This window comes from Halictus rubicundus, chromosome 1 (genome assembly GCF_050948215.1).
Source record: "Halictus rubicundus isolate RS-2024b chromosome 1, iyHalRubi1_principal, whole genome shotgun sequence".
Lineage (NCBI taxonomy): Eukaryota > Metazoa > Arthropoda > Insecta > Hymenoptera > Halictidae > Halictus > Halictus rubicundus.
The window spans coordinates 12,367,212-12,386,318 of NC_135149.1; the positions used below are offsets into that span (position 1 = coordinate 12,367,212).

General features: G+C 42.2%; 2 protein-coding genes across 7 annotated transcripts in view; one reads left to right on the top strand and one right to left on the bottom strand.

The window, feature by feature from the left end:
- The window catches only part of Piezo (piezo type mechanosensitive ion channel component), a 34,009-nt gene extending 18,370 nt beyond the window's left edge, over positions 1–15,639 (top strand). For 2 of the 6 annotated variants that reach the window (XM_076788140.1, XM_076788148.1), the window contains 28 exons: positions 72–364; positions 498–628; positions 689–831; positions 905–1,081; positions 1,147–1,663; positions 1,735–1,830; positions 1,895–2,337; positions 2,410–2,815; positions 5,186–5,248; positions 5,778–5,923; positions 7,128–7,304; positions 8,713–9,012; positions 9,077–9,153; positions 9,625–9,702; positions 10,534–10,614; positions 11,047–11,323; positions 11,406–11,569; positions 11,641–11,784; positions 11,863–12,024; positions 12,096–12,243; positions 12,303–12,517; positions 12,578–12,736; positions 12,814–12,940; positions 13,009–13,415; positions 13,592–13,887; positions 13,964–14,213; positions 14,289–14,516; positions 14,593–15,639. In XM_076788140.1, coding sequence (XP_076644255.1) covers positions 72–364; positions 498–628; positions 689–831; positions 905–1,081; positions 1,147–1,663; positions 1,735–1,830; positions 1,895–2,337; positions 2,410–2,815; positions 5,186–5,248; positions 5,778–5,923; positions 7,128–7,304; positions 8,713–9,012; positions 9,077–9,153; positions 9,625–9,702; positions 10,534–10,614; positions 11,047–11,323; positions 11,406–11,569; positions 11,641–11,784; positions 11,863–12,024; positions 12,096–12,243; positions 12,303–12,517; positions 12,578–12,736; positions 12,814–12,940; positions 13,009–13,415; positions 13,592–13,887; positions 13,964–14,213; positions 14,289–14,516; positions 14,593–14,698 — 5,811 coding nt within the window. In that variant the 3' untranslated portion in view covers positions 14,699–15,639. The remainder of the gene's footprint in view (positions 1–71; positions 365–497; positions 629–688; positions 832–904; positions 1,082–1,146; positions 1,664–1,734; positions 1,831–1,894; positions 2,338–2,409; positions 2,816–5,185; positions 5,249–5,777; positions 5,924–7,127; positions 7,305–8,712; positions 9,013–9,076; positions 9,154–9,624; positions 9,703–10,533; positions 10,615–11,046; positions 11,324–11,405; positions 11,570–11,640; positions 11,785–11,862; positions 12,025–12,095; positions 12,244–12,302; positions 12,518–12,577; positions 12,737–12,813; positions 12,941–13,008; positions 13,416–13,591; positions 13,888–13,963; positions 14,214–14,288; positions 14,517–14,592) is intronic. The other 4 variants (XM_076788157.1, XM_076788167.1, XM_076788187.1 and 1 more) reach the window with 4 other exon arrangements.
- A 55-nt stretch (positions 15,640–15,694) lies between these two features.
- Positions 15,695–17,391, bottom strand: LOC143354250 (uncharacterized). The gene has a single exon (XM_076788199.1). The coding sequence runs from the start codon at positions 16,973–16,975 to the stop codon at positions 16,046–16,048; it is 930 nt and encodes a 309-aa protein (XP_076644314.1). The 5' UTR covers positions 16,976–17,391; the 3' UTR covers positions 15,695–16,045.
- Positions 17,392–19,107: the final 1,716 nt, after the last annotated feature.

Here is a 19,107-nt window from a genome sequence, read left to right on the forward strand (position 1 = left end):
CGTAAAGGAAAACCATTATACTGGTTCCCAAGAAAATGGTCCCTAAAATTTGCAATAAACTCGTTTTGTAGATCTCTTGGACTTTCTGGAGGAAGATGATGTACACATTCTGGCTGACAGTTATCGGCTACTCGGTGATCATGCTGATCCTCGTGTACACCTACCAGTTCGACAACTTCCCAGAATATTGGAACTACCTGCACATCGATAAAGACTTGCAAATGGACATCGGACTTGAGAAGTATGCTACGAAAGACCTCTTCGTCAGACTACTGACTCCAACGTTCTTCGTCATCATCACTGTCCTTCAGATTCATTACTTCCATAAAGAGTTCTTGGAAGTGACGAACATCGAGAGAGTTGGGTACGTAAAATTAATATCACAAAGTTTAAAAACATAAGGTCCCGGTGGAATTTGAGCTCAAATCGTTGGATTCAGAGATCATTTACCTAATATTAATACTATGATTTGATGATTTCCTAATGAAAACTTCTAGAGCGAGTCCTTTGAGACAAGAGACCCTAAATCACTCTGCGACTTTGAACATGCCGCCAACATCGGCCGGAGAAGTCTTTCTGGCTGAAGACGATGACGACGACAATAAATATAATATTCGTCAATTGAAACGTAAGTCTTAGCGAATCATGAAACTGATAAGCCATCTAAGTACGAAAATCTGACATTCAGAAATGTCCAAGTTGGAGCGGATCGCACTCTTCCGCAAAATAATGAATCACCTAGTGAATTTCTACAACTACGTCTGGCTGTTCCTCGAGATCCACATGCAGAAGATCATCTTCACCTCTGTCATTCTCCTGTGCGTCAATGACGTAGGTGGCGATTAATCGAATCTTCATAACAACAAAACTTATCGCCAATTACATGTTCATTTAAATCCTCTAGGTGTGTGCCATCAATCTAGTGTTCGTCGTAATTATAGCGATCATGATAAACACCAAGAGACACGCTCAAATCCTTACTGTGAACATAATCGCGGCGATAATCGCCCTTCTGATGGTGGTCAAGATGCTCTACCAGATCCAGTACATCGATCCAAATAATTGGAACGTTAATTGCACTGTAAGCATCCAAAATTTTATTTAAACGAACACTGCCCAATGGAATAATTAATTTATCATTACCAGAGACAAATGAACGATAAGCAGATCCAATTATCGAGCAACAACACTGTTTACAACATAGCGGAATGGTTTGGGTTGAGGAAGGCAGAGCAAGGACACCTTGCAGAGCTGTTGAAAGGCTACATAGGGATCATGGTAGTGACAACACTACGGAAAGTCATCAGAATTCGACAGTGCTTCTATCGGAAGGAGATCGGAGAGCCTCTGGAGACTCCTCAAGTGATGTTCCCATACATTACCAGGATGGACGCTGACAAAGGACTGCCAGAGTGTCTGAAGTTCCTCTTCAACTATGGATTTTACAAATTCGGCGTGGAACTATGTCTAATTGGGATTGTGGCACTCATTGGCACGAGGCTTGATTTTTATTCGGTTCTCTACAGCATCTGGCTTCTACTGTTGTTCTGTTTGAAGAGGAGGACTATATCCAGGATTTGGCCGTTCTTCAAATCCTTCGCTGTCATCATGTTGCCTGTACAGTACGCTCTGGTCGTTGCTTTACCCTCCTGGCTTTGTATAGGTTGTACAAAATTTATGTGGAATTAGTTGTAATAATTTAATAGAGCTTGTAAGTGGAATATAACTTTACAGACTATCCTTGGCACAATTCGGAGATACTCAGGAGGCTGCAGGAGTGGATGTACTTCCCCGACCCTGACTTCCCTCCCAACCCCAGAAAATTAATATGTGAGTCTCATTTTAACTGAAACAATCTTTGTAACAGGAGTCTAAGAATCTAAGATCTTTTCAGGCGACTTCATTCTACTGATGATGCTAGTCAGACAGAGCCTATACTTCCACATCGAGCAACAATATGCTACGGATGGCAAAGATTTCCCAGCCGACCATAATTATTCTGTCCATCAGAATATGGAGAAGCCAAACTTCGTGAATCCTGTGAGGGACTACGTTTCTCAAATTCACTCGTGGCTCGACATTGTGAAGAGAGGCGTGCTGATGAGTCTCATGTGGGTCACTCTGTCGATCATGTTCCTGGCAGGAACGAAGAGGACAAACCTATTCTCGTTAGGCTACCTGATCGGTGCCTTCGTTTTCCTTTGGCAGGGCAGTGATTTCTACTTGAGACCAGTCAAGACGATCTTGAGATGGTGGAATATACTGATTGGGTACAATGTGGTGGTCATCTTCTTGAAGGCTTTGCTTCAGGGAGTTGGTTGTGTGCTGATCCAACAGGTAGATTGAATATTCCTCGATCTGTTCTATTTGGAGATTAATTACATCTTAAATTGGACTGTTTGATTTCAGCTTGAAGTTTCAGCTTGCCCAGTGATCCAATTATTTGGCATCACCTGTCTAAGAAAATTCCATAGCTCTACTAGCGATATAGTGTCTGGTAAAGTGGACTGCGAAGTCCCTCGAGAGGACATAGGCATGGTCTGGGACGGTCTATGCTTTGGCTTCTTGCTGCTGCAGAAACGACTCTTCAAGAGTTACTACTTCTTCCACATAGTGGACGAAACGAAAGCTATGAGCGTTTTAGCATCTCGAGGAGCTGAACTCCTGGAAGAGCTGCATCAAAAACGCATAGAGATTCAAGAGGGGGTTGAGAAAAATGTGCTGCAGAAGCTGAAGTTCAAGATGGACAAGATCAAAGCCAGTCAGAGAAAGATACAGGGCCCTAGTTATAGGGAGCCGCAGACTCACAAAGTTGGTAAGTTGCTGACTCCAATGATCTCCAATTTTGATAGCCTATGGACAGTCGAGAAATTTAGGAACTCCGTCAAATTTCGTCTGAAGATTAATTATTCTTTAACTTTAAGTTACCTTTTCTGGAAATTGATGCGTTCTGAATATATTGACATCCACAGTCCTTGGACCTTCGATACCCTCTTCCAAGTCCTCACTTCTGGGAATCCATTAGACCAATGGTGGGCACGGTAGGGGCCCCTAAGCTGCCTGCTTCTCCCACCAACGTTTCATTCGTGCTGCGCGCATCTTCGCTGCGCAGCAATGTGCCTCTTGGATGTGGATAGACAGCATAAGCCTCGCACAGATCTGCTATGGCGGGACGTGCGAGGGGAGAGAAAGAAGCACGAAAGAGACATTGGTGGAGGAAGCGTTTTGCCTGCGGCAGGCATACGTGCCCATCACTGCATTAGACCATTCAGGGATACTATCAGATCCTAACTTCTGGAACACCAATTCTAATCACTAGGAATCCATAGAGTCCTAACTTTTGGGAGTCTACTGGACCCTAATTTCTGGTAGATCAACAGGGAGTACTCTTAAGAGTCTTTTTTTTTTATAAGGTCCTAACCTCCTAACGTTCCAACCACAACGTCCCCACCCCCCTCAAGTCTGTGAATCCTCCATCAGGAAAAGTCGAGTTGTAGGGTACTCAGTAGATGTCCTACGACCTAACACCAACTCTCTATATTTAATGCTCCCGCAAAAGAAGGCGAGGCGCCTTTGGCGGGGTCCTCCAGCGTCAGTTCGTGCGTGTCCTCGAGTCACACGCCTCCTCAGGGTTACCAGACGCCGATCGACGAGGACGACGAGCCGCCCCCGCTGACACCACGTGCCGCCTCCCTATTGCAGGCACCGACACCAAACTCCGCGATCATGACAGTGAGCCTCGAGGCTTACCTCGAGCCGGCTCGAATTTCTTTCGGTTCTCCACCAAGTAGCGAGCTGAACCCCCGTGGACCGTCGCCGGATGAGACGTTCCCGGTGTTCTCCCCTCCGCCGTACGATCGACAACCACCCGATCGATCGATCAACTCCTCGATCAGGCATCGTCGACAGTCGAGCTACTTCGGCCCGCAATGGGTGAACGAGCTGCAGACACCCAGGCAGTCGATCGTCTCCACCACGTCCCGATCCCCGCGGTCTCATCATACATGTAACGACACACCCACCCACGGGATCAAGATCGTCGTCGTCGATCTGCTACGATGTCCTGTACATAAGCTTCCGCCATCTGCACCTCTAGACCATCTACGATGCACCCTTATTCTCTTTTGTTTCGGTCCTCATGCTCGTGGACAGACTGTATTAGCCTGTGTTGGCGGGTCAAGCACAGGAATTGAAGCGAACTTTTTTTTGTTGAAAATTTTGACGTCCCTGGTCAAGAATAGAAGATGCAGATTTTAGGATATTTCACTTAAACTAATACCTAATAGCTAGAAGATTGCCAGATTACTTGGGTCTAGAATGTCTTCAGGAGCGTTGTCCACGCCCAGTGCCACGCCCGCGCCAGAATGTTGCTCCTAAGGGCAATCCAAACTGCTCCTGGAATAAAGAACATTTGTCAAATACGATAGTCACACATTTGTCACATTCAGATAGAATTAGGTACATGAATATTTCGTTAAGTGAGTGTAAAAGGAAAAATATGGGATAATTGGCTGCCAAGATGAATCATTTTTTCCAATTAATAAATAAATTTACTTTAGAAGAAAAGGTAACGATGTAGGTATTAAAATGTCAGATAAAGTAGTTCTTTTATTAGGAGAGAAAAGATAGTCTGCCACGTGACATGTTATTCTCAGTGGGATGGGGGAAGACCTTGACCAGCCAACATTCTAAACGCCTACAGTACCAATTCTCTCTTGATCTTCCAAATCTCTTTACCTCTGTATGAAAAATTGTACCAAATTCTCAAGATCTATTTATTTGAAACCTCTTTCTTTTTTAGTACGTTTTTCGTTGTCTGCTTTGGTCCAGTTTCTATCGATCTCTGTTCGATGTCGTGTCTAGATAGGTGTAAATAATTTCGTGCAACTAGAGACGTGTTCAGTTTCCGTTCTGTACATTCTTTGATTTAGAATCCCGCATTCTGTCCCCTCCTCTCTCATCACCACCCCGTTAATTGCCTGTTTTACAGAAGGTTCAAGAACCCAGAATTTATATTCCGATTCCGTTGAACCTGGCGAGGACTCGAGGATTCAGCTGACCGTTCTCGGTGTAATATAGATGTATACTCTTGTAAGATACATGTCGATGTACGCGCCGACGAATCTCCCCAAAATCTGTCTTTCAGTTCCTCTGTCTCTACTTTTCTGTTTTTCTTTTCTGTTAGATACTCTCTATCCAGGGGCACGGCCATTGTACAGAGTTCGCGCGCCAAAGACCAACAGAGAGGGTAAATGAAATTATTCTTTTCTTCTCTCCGCAGCTTATCAACCGGGCTTTATATCCTAAACTGACGTGTCCACACATATCCTGACTAACCGTCCTTCTGCTTTTACAGAACTCCACACCTGTAAATAACTTTGTTACTTTGTACACTTATTATTAATATCGTTTAGCCAAGGTGGACGCACATTCGACAGGCTTTCAAGGCTACCCATTCTCCAAACCCACGATCCTTCGTACTCGAGTGACACTATGGTGGGGGACATTACCCGTAGATGACCTTGAACGGCCAGCCTCAGTTTGCGTCTACTCTAACGGAATCTATATATAATTTTGTTGTACGTCCTGTGCGTGTGTGCCAACAATGTGTACGAGTCTAACAAGATGTATATTATTGAACGATTTAGCGCTAGATTATTGGGACAACGTTTATTTTCTATGCAGTGCGTCTAACAAAGAGTGCATGGCTTTGGCAGTATGATGCGAACGAGTCAGGCTCAGAAGCATTGAAAGAGTTCTGTTTTCTTTTTGATCAGCCATTCGGTCCGGGGATTACTATATGTTCGACGATCTGGACGACGACGATGTCACTGACATGATACCGGACACCGAGTCTGAGAAAGAGGAACAAACTCGTCGTCGCGAGCAGGAACAGCGTGGTCGCAGAATGACCATTTCTGAAGTACGTACTAGAATGATTAAAAGATATGAGAAGTTGAGCAGCGCTGAAATGTCACTATACAATTTTCTGGTTTGTCCGCTGTAAGTCTCGTTTTCGAGCGAAACATGACTAATACGAATTTGGACCGCTTCGAGAGCAAAAGTTCGCGTTGAATACACTCGACGACTCGACCCTAGAAGCTCGAGCTCACTCAACCTACTCTCGACGCAGCTTCAGACCGACTCCGTCAAACAGACTGAGGCTAACCCTCTATAACCCTACTTTGATTAGGTTCGAACGAGAACAGCACAGGCTGTTTTCTTTAGCTGGGAAAATCGATCGTGAAGAATTTAGGTCTCATCGAAGAAACAGTTCTACAAATGCTGTTTAGTATAAAGGGAGACATCATAGGGCGCAAATTATGTTTTTCTACAATGGTAGGAGAGACTTCAATGACAAATTATCCTTTGTTAATTGAACTGTATATTGTTCTTTCGTAGTACAATGACAACGGTTGGGGAACTCTTCTTATATCTCAAAAAAAAAAAAAAATGGTTCCGCAGAGTTGATTCCAAATCGAGTTCCATTAAGAAAATGAATTTGTCTTCAAAATTTGCGCCCACCGCTTGATCAGTGAAAAGAGAATTTGCACCACGGACGATGTGTCCGTTTATAGAAAAAAAACTTTTGTTTAAACGTTTCTTTTTATAGAACCAATCTTCGACGAAATATTTCGATTTTTCGAGCTAAAGGAAGAACCCCGTACAATTTGGAAAGTGATTGGAAAACAAACAGGAGTTAGAGTTAAAAAATCTTCAAAATTAGAAACAAATTCTCGAGTTAGGAAAGAAAACGGTGAACCAATAAAATTCCGGCGAAAAGATTAAATCAGGTTGAAAGTGCGACTTCTGAGTTGCAGAGTATTATAGAGGGTTAAGATTCACCCGCACACCATACCCGTCGATCATGCCTGAAAGTTCGACCAAACACACGACAGAGTTTTTGTAGCTACGTGTGCGCATAAATTTCTGGCATTTCTTGCATCCACCCTCTCCCCCGCCACCCCATTTTCTCGATTGCCCCCACCCCCCGCATTCTCTGACGACCCCCTGGCCCTTGAGGCCCCGTTTTGGCCCAACGAGAAGACCACCAGGCGGACACTCGTGTTTGGAGGCAACGTTCGGGAAGAGACACGAGATGACTTTAAAGAGTCTGGTCGTTGCAGTTCATGAGCACGCTGATTAAGACAGACATTGAGACCGCGACGCACGTCGCCATGTACGGAGGGACGGAAAAGGACGCGCTGAGACTTCGTCGCAGGAGCGTACCGTTGACTAGGAAGAAATCGTCAATGTCCTATCTCAGTGCACGCTCCGAGACCGACACTGCGATGGCCACCGATGTGAGACCCCCTTCAAAAGGCTGCATGTCACTGCTACAGGCTCTATCTCTCTATCTATCTCTCTTTCTTTATATCACCAGTCTCCACACCATCTCCTATTTCATGGTTTTACTGGCCAACATTTTCACTTTCTCTTTTGTGATTCAACAAAACACTAGCTTATTCTTCTAGATTTTGAACACCAAGCCAAAATTTATTCATCATCCTCGGTCTTTGAGAGATTTTTAACTTTAACACTTTGTCTTATCAAATCTTATTAAATTTGTCTTATCTCAAAAACTGAGGCTAACGAAGAGAAACGAATTTCGCTCGCTTGCGAAAATCTATAATAATTGCCCAGTGATTATTGAACCGCAGAAATTGATGTTGGTTAGTATAAATTTTCCCACATCACCATGTACCATCGTCTTAGTCCCTCTCACCTTCTATTTATTCGCTCTCGTAGCCTGTGTAACGTTGTTTCTAATATTGTTTAATCATCGATGTCTTAGTCCAGTAGTTCTGTACATCCTCACCCGTTAACCAACTTTTAGTTAGCTTTCGTTGTATCTTCATGTTTTTTATTATTATTATTTCTTATGCCATACGTTGGGACGTTCTTTCTGTTTGTTATTCTTGGTTTCTTTTGTTTTTTATTTTGTTTGTTCATTCGAACACGCTCCCCCCCTAAGCCGCCGAATACACACACACACACACACACACAGAGAGAGAGATACACACGAACAAAAAACTGGTGCGTTTCAGTATTGTATATTATAATGGTGAGCTCTACCCTGACAGGAGATTCATGTACACTTAACACAATAATAATTACACGTCGCAGACGGTTACAGCCGCTAGTTATTACAGTGCTTACTAGAGTAAGATGGATTTATTATTATCTACTCCTCATTTCGCATCTTACAGCTTTGTACAAAAGGACGCGGATTATCCCCGAGCTATTTCTATTGTTTCCTTTTTTTTCATATTTTTTTATGTTATTATGTCGTCCCTCGTCCGTGATGTAGCTGCAGTTGACAACGGGCGCGCCTACGACGTTGGTGTACATAATCCGCTAGATATATATCTCGCTTAATTTGTTTCTCATTACGTTTACAGCCAGTTTTAGCACCGTAATCACACTCGCTTGTTATAACAATAATCTTCGATTTCGTGGAGCAGATTATGGTCACGCGGGATTCGAAGCCACCGCAAGAAACCTCAAAATGTTCGGATTCGCAGAAAAATTTGTTCTAAAAAAGTTAGAATTCGAAGGAAAGCTTGTTTGTAAAAATTTTTCAAAGCTGCTCGAGTGAACTTTCACTTTTGTGCTATTTGATTTGTAGCAATGGTGGTGGCTTCGAATCCCGCGTACCGGGACCGTGACGTGTACAGAACAAAGATAAAAACAGTTTGTCCGTGCAATTAGGGTGGCGACAAGACCAGCCTAACTTCGGCGGACATCGAAACCGACGGAAAAGAAGAGACCACAGCGGAGCCAGCAAAAACTCCGGAATCGTCTGAATACGGGGAAGACAAGGTCGATGGACCGAAAACGAAAGAAGATGAAGAGGAGGAGGAGGTTAAAGTGTCGTTTGTCACGTACTTCAAGTTCTTGGTTGTGATCATCAACAGCGCTCTAACATCGATGACGAAGTACCTAAACAGATTTTCTAGAGATTACAGATACATACGAAAGGTTTTGGCCAAAGAGAAGAAGGTGTTGAAGGTATAGAATGAATTTGAATCGTATTGGTTCGTTAGTATTGTTGATGATTTTGTTGAACTCTTAGGCGAAGCCAGACTTTCGAATGGGGACGCGGTTGGGTATCGGTCAAATGTGGCAGCCGATACCAATGGTGAAAGTCAGGTAAGACAATCAATAGTAAATTAGAATAATTAGAATCTTATCTTTATTAGGTTCTCGGATATCTGTCGTAGACGCTTAGCTGTACAGAGTATCGGGATAGTATTTTTCGGAAGACACATTTAGAGGAGGCACCTAGAAATCGTGAAGAGAGGATCAATGCTGTCATTCTCAAATACTAATGGATTTTTGCAGTTCTATAATCAGTAGGTGATTATTGTAGATTTTGGCGCAAAATATCAGACTAGATTGAGGAATGACAGCGTTGATCTGCTCAAGTATTGTAGTTCTAGGCCGTCGACACGTAGCTGTAGTATTAGTTGTGCTTGCCCCCCCCCCCCCACCAGTGGTTTATCCCTGACAGAAATGTTCGTGAGAGACACTCCCTTCGAAGAAGACATGATCTTACCCCTGCCATTTAGGCTAGACACTATATAGTAGAGGCTAGAGTAGTAAATGTGCTTGCTTTGACAGATCGGAAACTAATGGGAACACTGAAGAACAATACGATCCTGGAGAGGGTCCCAGTCGACCTGAATCTCTGCAGCAACGGTACGATTTGGATAAACAACTTCGTTTGTCTGGTAGATGTCAGTGCCGTCCTTACTTGTCTAACTCCCTACTAAATCCCTCTGTCAACTTGTCCTGTTATTTTGCTATTCAATAACCTGAGTTTTAAACGATTTCTGAAGACTATACTGTTGGATCGAAGTCATCTTAATACTCGAGGTCGCTTCCCCCACTACGAATTGAATGACCAATCATGGTTAGGCTCCGCCCATAGTGGACGTAGCTGTACGAAAAAGTGGGGGACTATAGTCTGATAAGAGTCGACTTTAATTCAACAGTATCCGAGAGTACTCTGCAACTTTAATGCTTTCAATTCCTTGCCTCCATTAAACAAATTCGATCGATTAATTCAGTACTACGGTGGCAGTATAATTATTCAACATACAAATGCATCAAAATATTTTCGAACATAAAAATACTAGTTGAAGCCAAAGTTTTAATATTTAAGAATACAGTTGAATCTACCCCAACTTTCCACGCAAATCCGTTTCATCGAAAACCCACAAATCCTGTGCTGAACGTGGATCAGTTCGTAGAGATCCATGATGTCCCTTTTAAACAACAGGAAAACATGGAAGACAATGGTCGACGCGATCTCCATCCTATTTAAGGGCTCTCCAACGTAAGTCCTGCTCCCTTTTCTACGTCCTCTCTTTCTTCCCAACCATGTTTCCGTTATCTCTACTTCATCCTATCCATATTTTCGTCATCTCAGATCAGTACTGTTCACACTCGATTCCTCAGAGAGCAAGCGCTGACACCCGAATGTAATTTGACACAAACGTAGAAAGAGAGTAGTATTATTTTTGCCAGGAAAGGAAGCTCGCTGACGGTCCCGCATATCCGAATTCTGGCGCCGAGTTTGGAGCGAGGATTGGACATGTCCTCCTCCAGGTATCGAGAATGCTCCGTAAACAATTTCGCACGGCTGCTCGACGCATAATTTGTACGCTAATCATAGTGCGCACTCTCTAAATCATAGTTTATTCTTTTTTTTTTTAAACCATACCATGTTCGACATTCATCAGGTATTGGGATGCCACAGAGGATGTTGTACAAGCTATCAATTTATTAACGCATTCATCATCGAATTAGCTCAGAAACACGGTCAATTGGTTTGGCATCCAAATACGATCATGCGATAATTTCTGTTTCCTTTTCAGTCTCATTTATGGGGGAGGATTCTCATAATTTCCAGCTTTCGATGTGCTTTCGATATTCACGACGCAAAAGAAAGAACATCTATTCCTTTCTTCTGTGAATCGTTGTTGAGTAGCATCGCGCGAGATCGTTTAAAATAATTGACATCATTTGTTCCACGTGCAGCACACTTTTCTCCGAACTATCGCCGGTGCAACATGACGACGAGGGTGCAGAATTGTCCGAGGTTGATCAACCCCCAATCATTCAATTGTTGGCGTCAATTTGGTTTGGCATCCTGGCACACTCGAGCCTCCTCTGTTACTTCATGGTGTTCCTCCATCAAATTAAAAACGCGTCCGTCCTGTCCACACCGCTGCCACTTATGGTATTCTGTTGGGGTTCTCTGACCATCCCACGTCCGTCGAAAACGTTCTGGGTTACTCTAATCGCTTACACCGAGGTAAATCACAGTATTTTAATTTCTTCATTATTCATTGGAAGGCTCAATGGAGTTTATTAAAACCGAATGTTCATTTCCACAGGTAATTGTTCTGGTAAAATGTATTTTCCAATTGGAGTTACTGCCGTGGAACAGGGACGCTGCTCCAAACAATCCCCTTTTCACACCAAGGATCATGGGGGTAGAACGGAAACCGAATTATGCACTCTGGGACCTCTTGCTTCTGCTCATGGTGTTTTTTCACAGGTAAATTATTTGAAAAAAATTATCCAACATTGCGCACAAAGAACAAAAGCTGATGAAGTTTATGTTCTTAGGTTTATGCTCAAATCATTGGGCCAGTGGACATCGCCATCCCTCAAACCGAGAAAAATTATCCCCTCTAGCCTAACCATTGTCTCATCAAAACCACCCGCTGATAAAGGACAAGGGGAGCCTGCATCTCAACAGGAGGAGCTAGAGTACATCAATTTCTACAGTTTATAAATTGTTTACGCCTCGAACATTAAGGAGAGAATATTTGTTTATTTATTTTTTAGTGAGGGAACTGTGAGAACACCGAAAGGACGAACATTGAACATAAATGCAACTGGCGATGGCGAATCTGTTCAAACAACTGATGAACACGAACAGCTGGTCGCAGTTCAGGGTGAAGAACTGGATCCTCACGCTCAACAGCTGTCAACATCCATGAACATGACGTAAGCATTCTAATTTGAACATGTTCGACTCCTAACTCGAATAAATTGCTCTGACTTTCTCGAATTTTCAGCGTTGAAAGATACGTCCAGCCAACGAAGCACTTCTTCATCCAGATCCTCAGCCCAGTCGGCAAAGAAAAGACAAACGTGTACGCCTATATGTTCCTCTGCGACTTCTTCAACTTCTTGCTCCTTATCTTCGGGTTCTCTGCATTCGGCGTAAGTGTCTCTACCTTTCTACCCTAACTTCAAATACTAATTTTCGTTTTGATATGCAGACGCAGCAAGGCGACGGAGGAGTCACTGCCTACCTACAAGAAAATCGAGTGCCAATGCCATTCTTGCTGATGCTGTTGCTGCAGTTCGCCTTGATAGTCATTGACAGAGCTTTGTTCTTAAGAAAATCGATTCTAGGAAAATTGATCTTTCAATATTGTCTGATATTCGGCGTTCACGCGTGGATGTTCTTCATTTTGCCTAGTGTAACCGAAAGGTGATTAACAACTCCAAGTATATATGGCCTTGTCTCGTTAACGATTGTTAAAAATTGCAGGCAATTTAATGAAAAACTTCCACCGCAAATCTGGTACATGGTGAAGTGTTTCTACCTTTTGCTAGCAGCCTATCAGCTACGCCAAGGCTACCCAACGAGAATACTTGGCAACTTCCTATGCAAGAAGTATAGCATTGTCAACTACGTCTTGTTCAAAGGGTAAGACCATCTTCCATCTTTTAAATGGACTTCAAGTTCCAGTACTTTTTACTGTAAAATATGATTCCATCTTTCAGATTCATGGTAGTGCCATTCTTGTTTGAACTGAGAGCAGTGATGGACTGGATCTGGACGGACACGTCCATGACAATAATGGACTGGTTCAAGATGGAGGACATTTTCGCTAGCATCTATCAGATCAAGGTACAAACACAATTCTAATGAAATGTATGCGGGAGAAATGATTCAAATTATTGTAAATTGATGTTTAGTGTATGAGGGGGTTGGAAACAGACTTCCCCCAACCAAGAGGCGTAAAAAAGAAGCAGATGAGCAAATATATGGTCGGTGGAGGTGCTTTGTTCCTGATTATCGGTCTCATTTGGTTCCCTCTGCTGTTATTCGCACTTGGTGGAACAGTTGGCGACTCCAATTTACCTTACGACGTTTCTATGAAGATTCGCATTGGCCCTTACGAACCGATCTACTCTATGTCAGCGCAAACTAGCTCAATCGTCGCCTACAGCCCGGCCGAGTTCAAGCAATTCCATAATTTGTATGCTAAAGACAGACCGGCAGTCACTTTTCTGGAAAACTATATCCATTCGGACGTCGCTGCGGTGAAACTAAGCGGATTTTCTCGGAAGTTATGGGGCATATCACCGCCGGATTTGCAAAGGTCAGGAGACTCGCCATTTTTTAGCACTCTGGGAAATGTATTGCAATCGCAATATCCCAAAGAAGCTTACCAATTTCCTTATAAATAATAATCTCGAGAGAAGTCGGTATCCCATGTTACTGAAGACAACTCGTACTCGTTTCCCTAATTTCATAGACTAATGTCGTTAATTGCAGACTGAAGACAGAACTAGAAGACAATAGTACCACCGTTGTCATTCACGTAGAATGGACAGTGTCGCGGAAAACTTATGCGAAAGACGCGAGGGAGGTGACAACGAAGTTGCGGGATATTCAGTTGCCACCGTATGTCAATGGAGAATTTAATCCCGTCAGGCTGAAACTAGCCGAAATATTATCAAGCGACGACTCAACGCCCCATAATGGCACCATAACGCTGCCGAACGCTTTCCCGAAGTTCTTGAAAGTGACTAGCATCACTACAGACGTCGTTCCTCAATTAATGAAGCTGAGTGAGTTTGAGATTGAACAAAGGTCGAACGAATTTAAAAAAAATAGATTGATGACGATTATGCGACCGTGTTTCAGGAAAACCACCGGAAGAGGAAGAACCCGAACCGGACAACAGCTATCTCTTCAGGAGCATCAATCTGCATTTGTCTACGGATGCAGCTTGCTGCGCTAGACAGAAATGGTGGGTCGTTAGAGAAGTCTGCACCGACGATCTGTACAATCAACGACTGAAATTCGTACCATTGAACAGCTGCAGTTACATCATGATGTTCTTGTTCAATGACAAAACGTTCCCCGAGGAGCTGAGCTTCATCAGTGGCTTCGGGTAGGTCCAAAGAAATTTTTTTTCTGGAATTTTGAAAGCCAAATAGGAATCATCAATGTGTTTGCATTTTTATAGAATTTTGGGATTGTACACCACGGCGGTGATAGTCATAAGTCAAATGATGAGGAAGATAGTGAGCGACATGGCGCCAAAGATAATGTTCGATGATCTGCCCTACGTGGACAGGATCCTGAGACTATGTTTGGATATTTATTTGGTCCGCGAAAGTGGAGAGCTATGTCTCGAAGAGGATCTGTTCGCCAAGTTGATATTCCTCTATAGATCGCCGGAGACATTGATCAGGTCTTGCATCGAAACATCATCAAACTTCTATCTCTTAATTCTGAACGAGTCTTAAATAATGTTTAAATGATTTCAGGTGGACGAGACCTCCTGAAGAGGGTGAAAGGACCGACAACGAAGACCAAGATGAAATAGAAGATGATAGGGAGGGATCTTTACGTCCAGATTCGCAAAGAGATTGATTTATTAACGCTTGAAGAACTTCGAGAAATGTTATAACAATTATTCTAGGCAACTTGTTACGCGAGAAAAGAGAATTTTTATGACGGTTACGTCGACAATTGGGAATGATGACAATAGAAAGCGCGATCGTCAATGATAGCGCATCGAACGGCAAAGTTAGAAACTCAGGAATTTATGACCACCGTGTTTGTTGCGATTGTTCCTATCTTCGAAAAAGTCTATTATAAACGAATATGTATATAAAAAAAAGTTGAAATTAGGGAACACGCGTGAAGGAAGCTAACCCGATGAAAGAGACGACTTTACGATTGTCGAGCAATTCCACCATGTTTGTTTCACGAAACGTACTGTAAAGGTTTTAGTAATCTTTATTTTAATATTTATTATATAGTATTTATTAACGTACGATTAATATCCTGGTCATGACACGTCAGTAACACGAGGAAATGATTTTCTACACAAGTGCTTTATATATTTCACAGTCTCCGAATGCTACAGCGTGGTTACCATTCTAGAGATAGTGCTTTGTTTTTTTTTTTTTTTTTATTATTATTTGTCAGAGTTCACGGTCGGAACCGACGTGCATTTCTAGCGTGATGCATTTAGTAACGCATTCGTATAGATAAGGAAACGATTATCGGACCCTGGAGGATGAACAGTGTATCTCCAAAACTGCCGTCATCGCGGACTTCAGTTCTTTTATACCTTTTCTAATCGTCGATACACCTAGCTATCACTCATGCCATAATCTGGTTGCCTGAACAAACGTTCCGCGCTCGTTTTATATGTATATCGATTACATTCAACAAAAATTTAATACCGCTAAGAAATCATTGTTTGTAAATATACATTTTACGATCTGCATTTGTCGAAACATTGTATCACATCGCCTTGATACGTCTTGTAAAAATATAATTCAAATATAAACTGTTTCAAATCGAACCAGAACTACTTATTCGCCTAACAACTTCGTTAATTACGTCCGAGAAAACGTGGAACATGTCAGCATCGATACAAAGATGTTTATTCAACAGTTTCGTACAGAAAACGATTTACAAATTTCTTCAATAAATATATCAACCACAAACCAACGCAAGCTCGACCTTCCGAGAATCTTAAATATGGGCAATGTATTTTTAAGGACTAAAAGTATTAGTAAAAAATAGAGTCTTTTATTAATCTCAGTGTACTTAATTATCACTTAATACATAACAGTTTTAAAAGTACTGTGTAGGTAAAACGTGTGCAGCCAATAGAACGGAATGATTCGTCTGTTCATCAACAATATCCTAAGCACCTATGGGCTGCCCTGGGAACATCCCAGAGACAATACAGTCTAGCAGCTACTATTTCGACAGCTCCTTACACTTTAGCTTCAATGTAAGATTTTCCTGCTTCAGAAGCTCTAGATCCATAACTTTCATCTGCAACTCTAAATTCTGTTTTTGTAAAAAGACAATATCCTCCAGTAGTCTCTCATTTTGTTCCATTAGGCTTCTTACTGTACTAGAATCTTTACTGGTTACTTTACTGGAATCTTTACTAATTATCTCATCTGTCTGGTCTAATATATGCTTAATCAAGTTGGCTTGAGAGTGAAAGTGCAGTTTTTGCATCACGCTCAAGATTTTGGAACTCTCCTCTTTCGTGTGTTTGCTCACAATGTCTTTGATAGCTTCGAGCAGAGCACTAGAATCCAGTTCCTTTGTATCTGACTTTTTCAGGGGCTCGTGACTCTTAGTTCTCTCTTTAGGAACTTCTACCTGAGACGTACCCTCCTTGGAACCATCCGATGGTCTGTTCTCTTTGGCAGACACATCCCACGCTTGATTGCTCTCCTTGCAGCTACCAGAACGTCTTGTCCTTTCTTTCCCTGCGACTTTACCCTCAGCAACCCTCACCTTTGTCTCCCTGACCCTTGCCCTGATGTCATCCTTAATTTCTTTCTCATCGGGCTTTACTTTGTTCTCGATGGTCTTCAGTTTGCTATCGCTGAACGTCCTCTCCCTCTTCTCAGACATTTTAACTTTGATTTGTTGCTTCCTAGCATCATGTTCTAATAACTTTCTCGATTCTTTTACGGTGTAGTCTTTGAGCACCGATTGTTTGTCGGTCTGCTCAATCTTTTTATTTAGATTGTCGGCTTTGGTCGATTGCAGTTGCTGCAGTGGACTAGATGTTGCAGTTCTGGTCGTCACGTGCCTGTCTATCTGATAGGTATTACTTTTAGTATCTACAGGCAGTAGATCTAGATCTTCTAAGAAAGAATCGTTCATTCTTCCTTCTTAGATGCTCTATGTAAACAATAGAGGTCTGTGTGTACAGAAGTATAACCTGCTCAAAAACTTTATGTAATAAAGTTATTAATTAAGGAACATTGTGCGCATTAGAGTGTTCCTTGAATTCTTTCGATAAAAGAATGATTTTAGATATTCTAATTAAAACGTCCGAGAGGACAGGTTACCCTGAAACTTCCAGCGAGGACTCACTTTAGAACTTCAATGGCCTCAATGATTTTGCACCAGACAATCGGAACAGCACAACTTCATTTACAGTGGCGCAGTCGTTCGTGACATTATGTATTCAACGAGATAAAAATAGAAACAATACTGTGTTAACCTTCAGTTAAATTGCAGAACGTGAACCTCAACGAACAACCGATTCAAATTAACTTGTTTAGTGAGTCAGCTCAGTCAGCTGACGCCGATGCCACTTGTACGCCACCTAGGTTGCAATTGCTGGTAGGTTTAAATTGTGAGCAAGTCCAGTGCGTTCCCTCGTGAATTTTGCCGAACAAAATTACGTATAATTCCCCAAAGGTGCGTATTATATTGTCTAGATTACAAGTTTTGTACCCTGACTCTATAGATCTAATAGAAATTGCGTTAAAGAATATATAACAGAAGTTATTGGGCAACGTAATTCTAGCGAAGTCCAGAGTTCCACGCTATGAATATCATTGAATAAATCTACGTGTATTTCGTTGAAATTTCGTATTAGAATATGCAAACGGACAATTTAGTACGCTGATTCTATAAATCTAATTTAAACTACTTCAAAAAATGTATTATAAAGAACTCACTGAATGAAGCAGAGACCAAGCAAGAACGCTCACTCATTAGGTTTCGGTACCGCTGGAACAGTGCTGCACCAGGCGGTCTCTGTGGATCCTAGTAGAAGCTTCTTCGCGCCTTCTGTTCAAATACAACAGCAACCTAGTGACGTATATGTGAGACTACAGTACGGAAAATTAATTTTCATTTTGCATGAGTCACACCTATCACAAGGTGCAATCTCTCACCTTTCATTCGAGTCATAAAACATGACAAAAGGGGAAGGGGCAGAGGATCTAGGAAAAGTAAACGAATGGGGGGATCTAGAAACGAATAGGTGAGAATTTAGGGAAGGGAACGTAGGATCTAAAAGAAGGAAGCATGATTTCGGAAACGGAAGCGGTGTTTAGGAGAGGGTAGGGGGGTTTAGGAGAGACTAATGGGATCTAGGGGGGTTAGGGGGATTTAAGGGAGGAGAAGAAGAATCCCCTTAAAGTCAAGTGAACTTTGCACACTCGCACACGTAGGGCTCGTACTCAAAAGCCCATAAGATGTATTTCTATGTACTCTCATATATTGTGTGCGGTTGCAGTTATTATTCATTCTCGAGTGCAGTAATTTGTAGTTCGAGAGATTATACCTGTTCACTGTTGGATGTCGCCACCATTCACTTTACTGTGACTCTCGACTCGTGCACAGTAGTTAGGATAAATGCAAAATGATTAATAATTAAGTGCAATAATATCTAGGTGTAGTATACGCTTTGGTTTAGGCGTAGTTTTAGTAAAATAATGATTTTGGTATTATTTACAATATAAATTCAATAGAACTACAAGCAATACTATATCAATGATATTAATACAGTGCGCTCATAATATGAAGTAATATAAATAATATGAGAAGTAAGATATCTCTTCTACTATACCTTCTTATTTTAACAGGGACTGACAATTTGCAAATGCCACAAGTGCATACAGATCTCTAGTCTAGTACGGAACGAAAGCGTAACTAAATCGTGATTATTGCACAGTAAATGTGACGAAGCATCGAGAAAAAGAAACTCGGGAGAAGGAATTACTGCTCCACTTCGATCGAACAGTTTCAGGCAGCTGATGCAAGTGTTGATCTCGCTCCTCTCCCGAATCGTTTAACATTATAATGACGAGGCCCCCGAGAACAGTCGCGACAGGTAGGAACATACTCGGAGACCTGTTGCGAGAGAACGGACCCCCCGCAGCCTGCGCTCACCGTCAGATGTTATCTTCATCTATCTCGGCCTAGAGACGCGAGCAGTTAGATCGACTTCTGATCTCCTCTCATTCGGCTGTGCAAAAATATTGTTATGGCACAAACCG

Excerpts from the sequence above, each read along its gene's own strand:
- LOC143354250 (XM_076788199.1), bottom strand. The coding sequence starts at position 16,975 with ATGAACGATTCTTTCTTAGAAGATCTAGATCTACTGCCTGTAGATACT.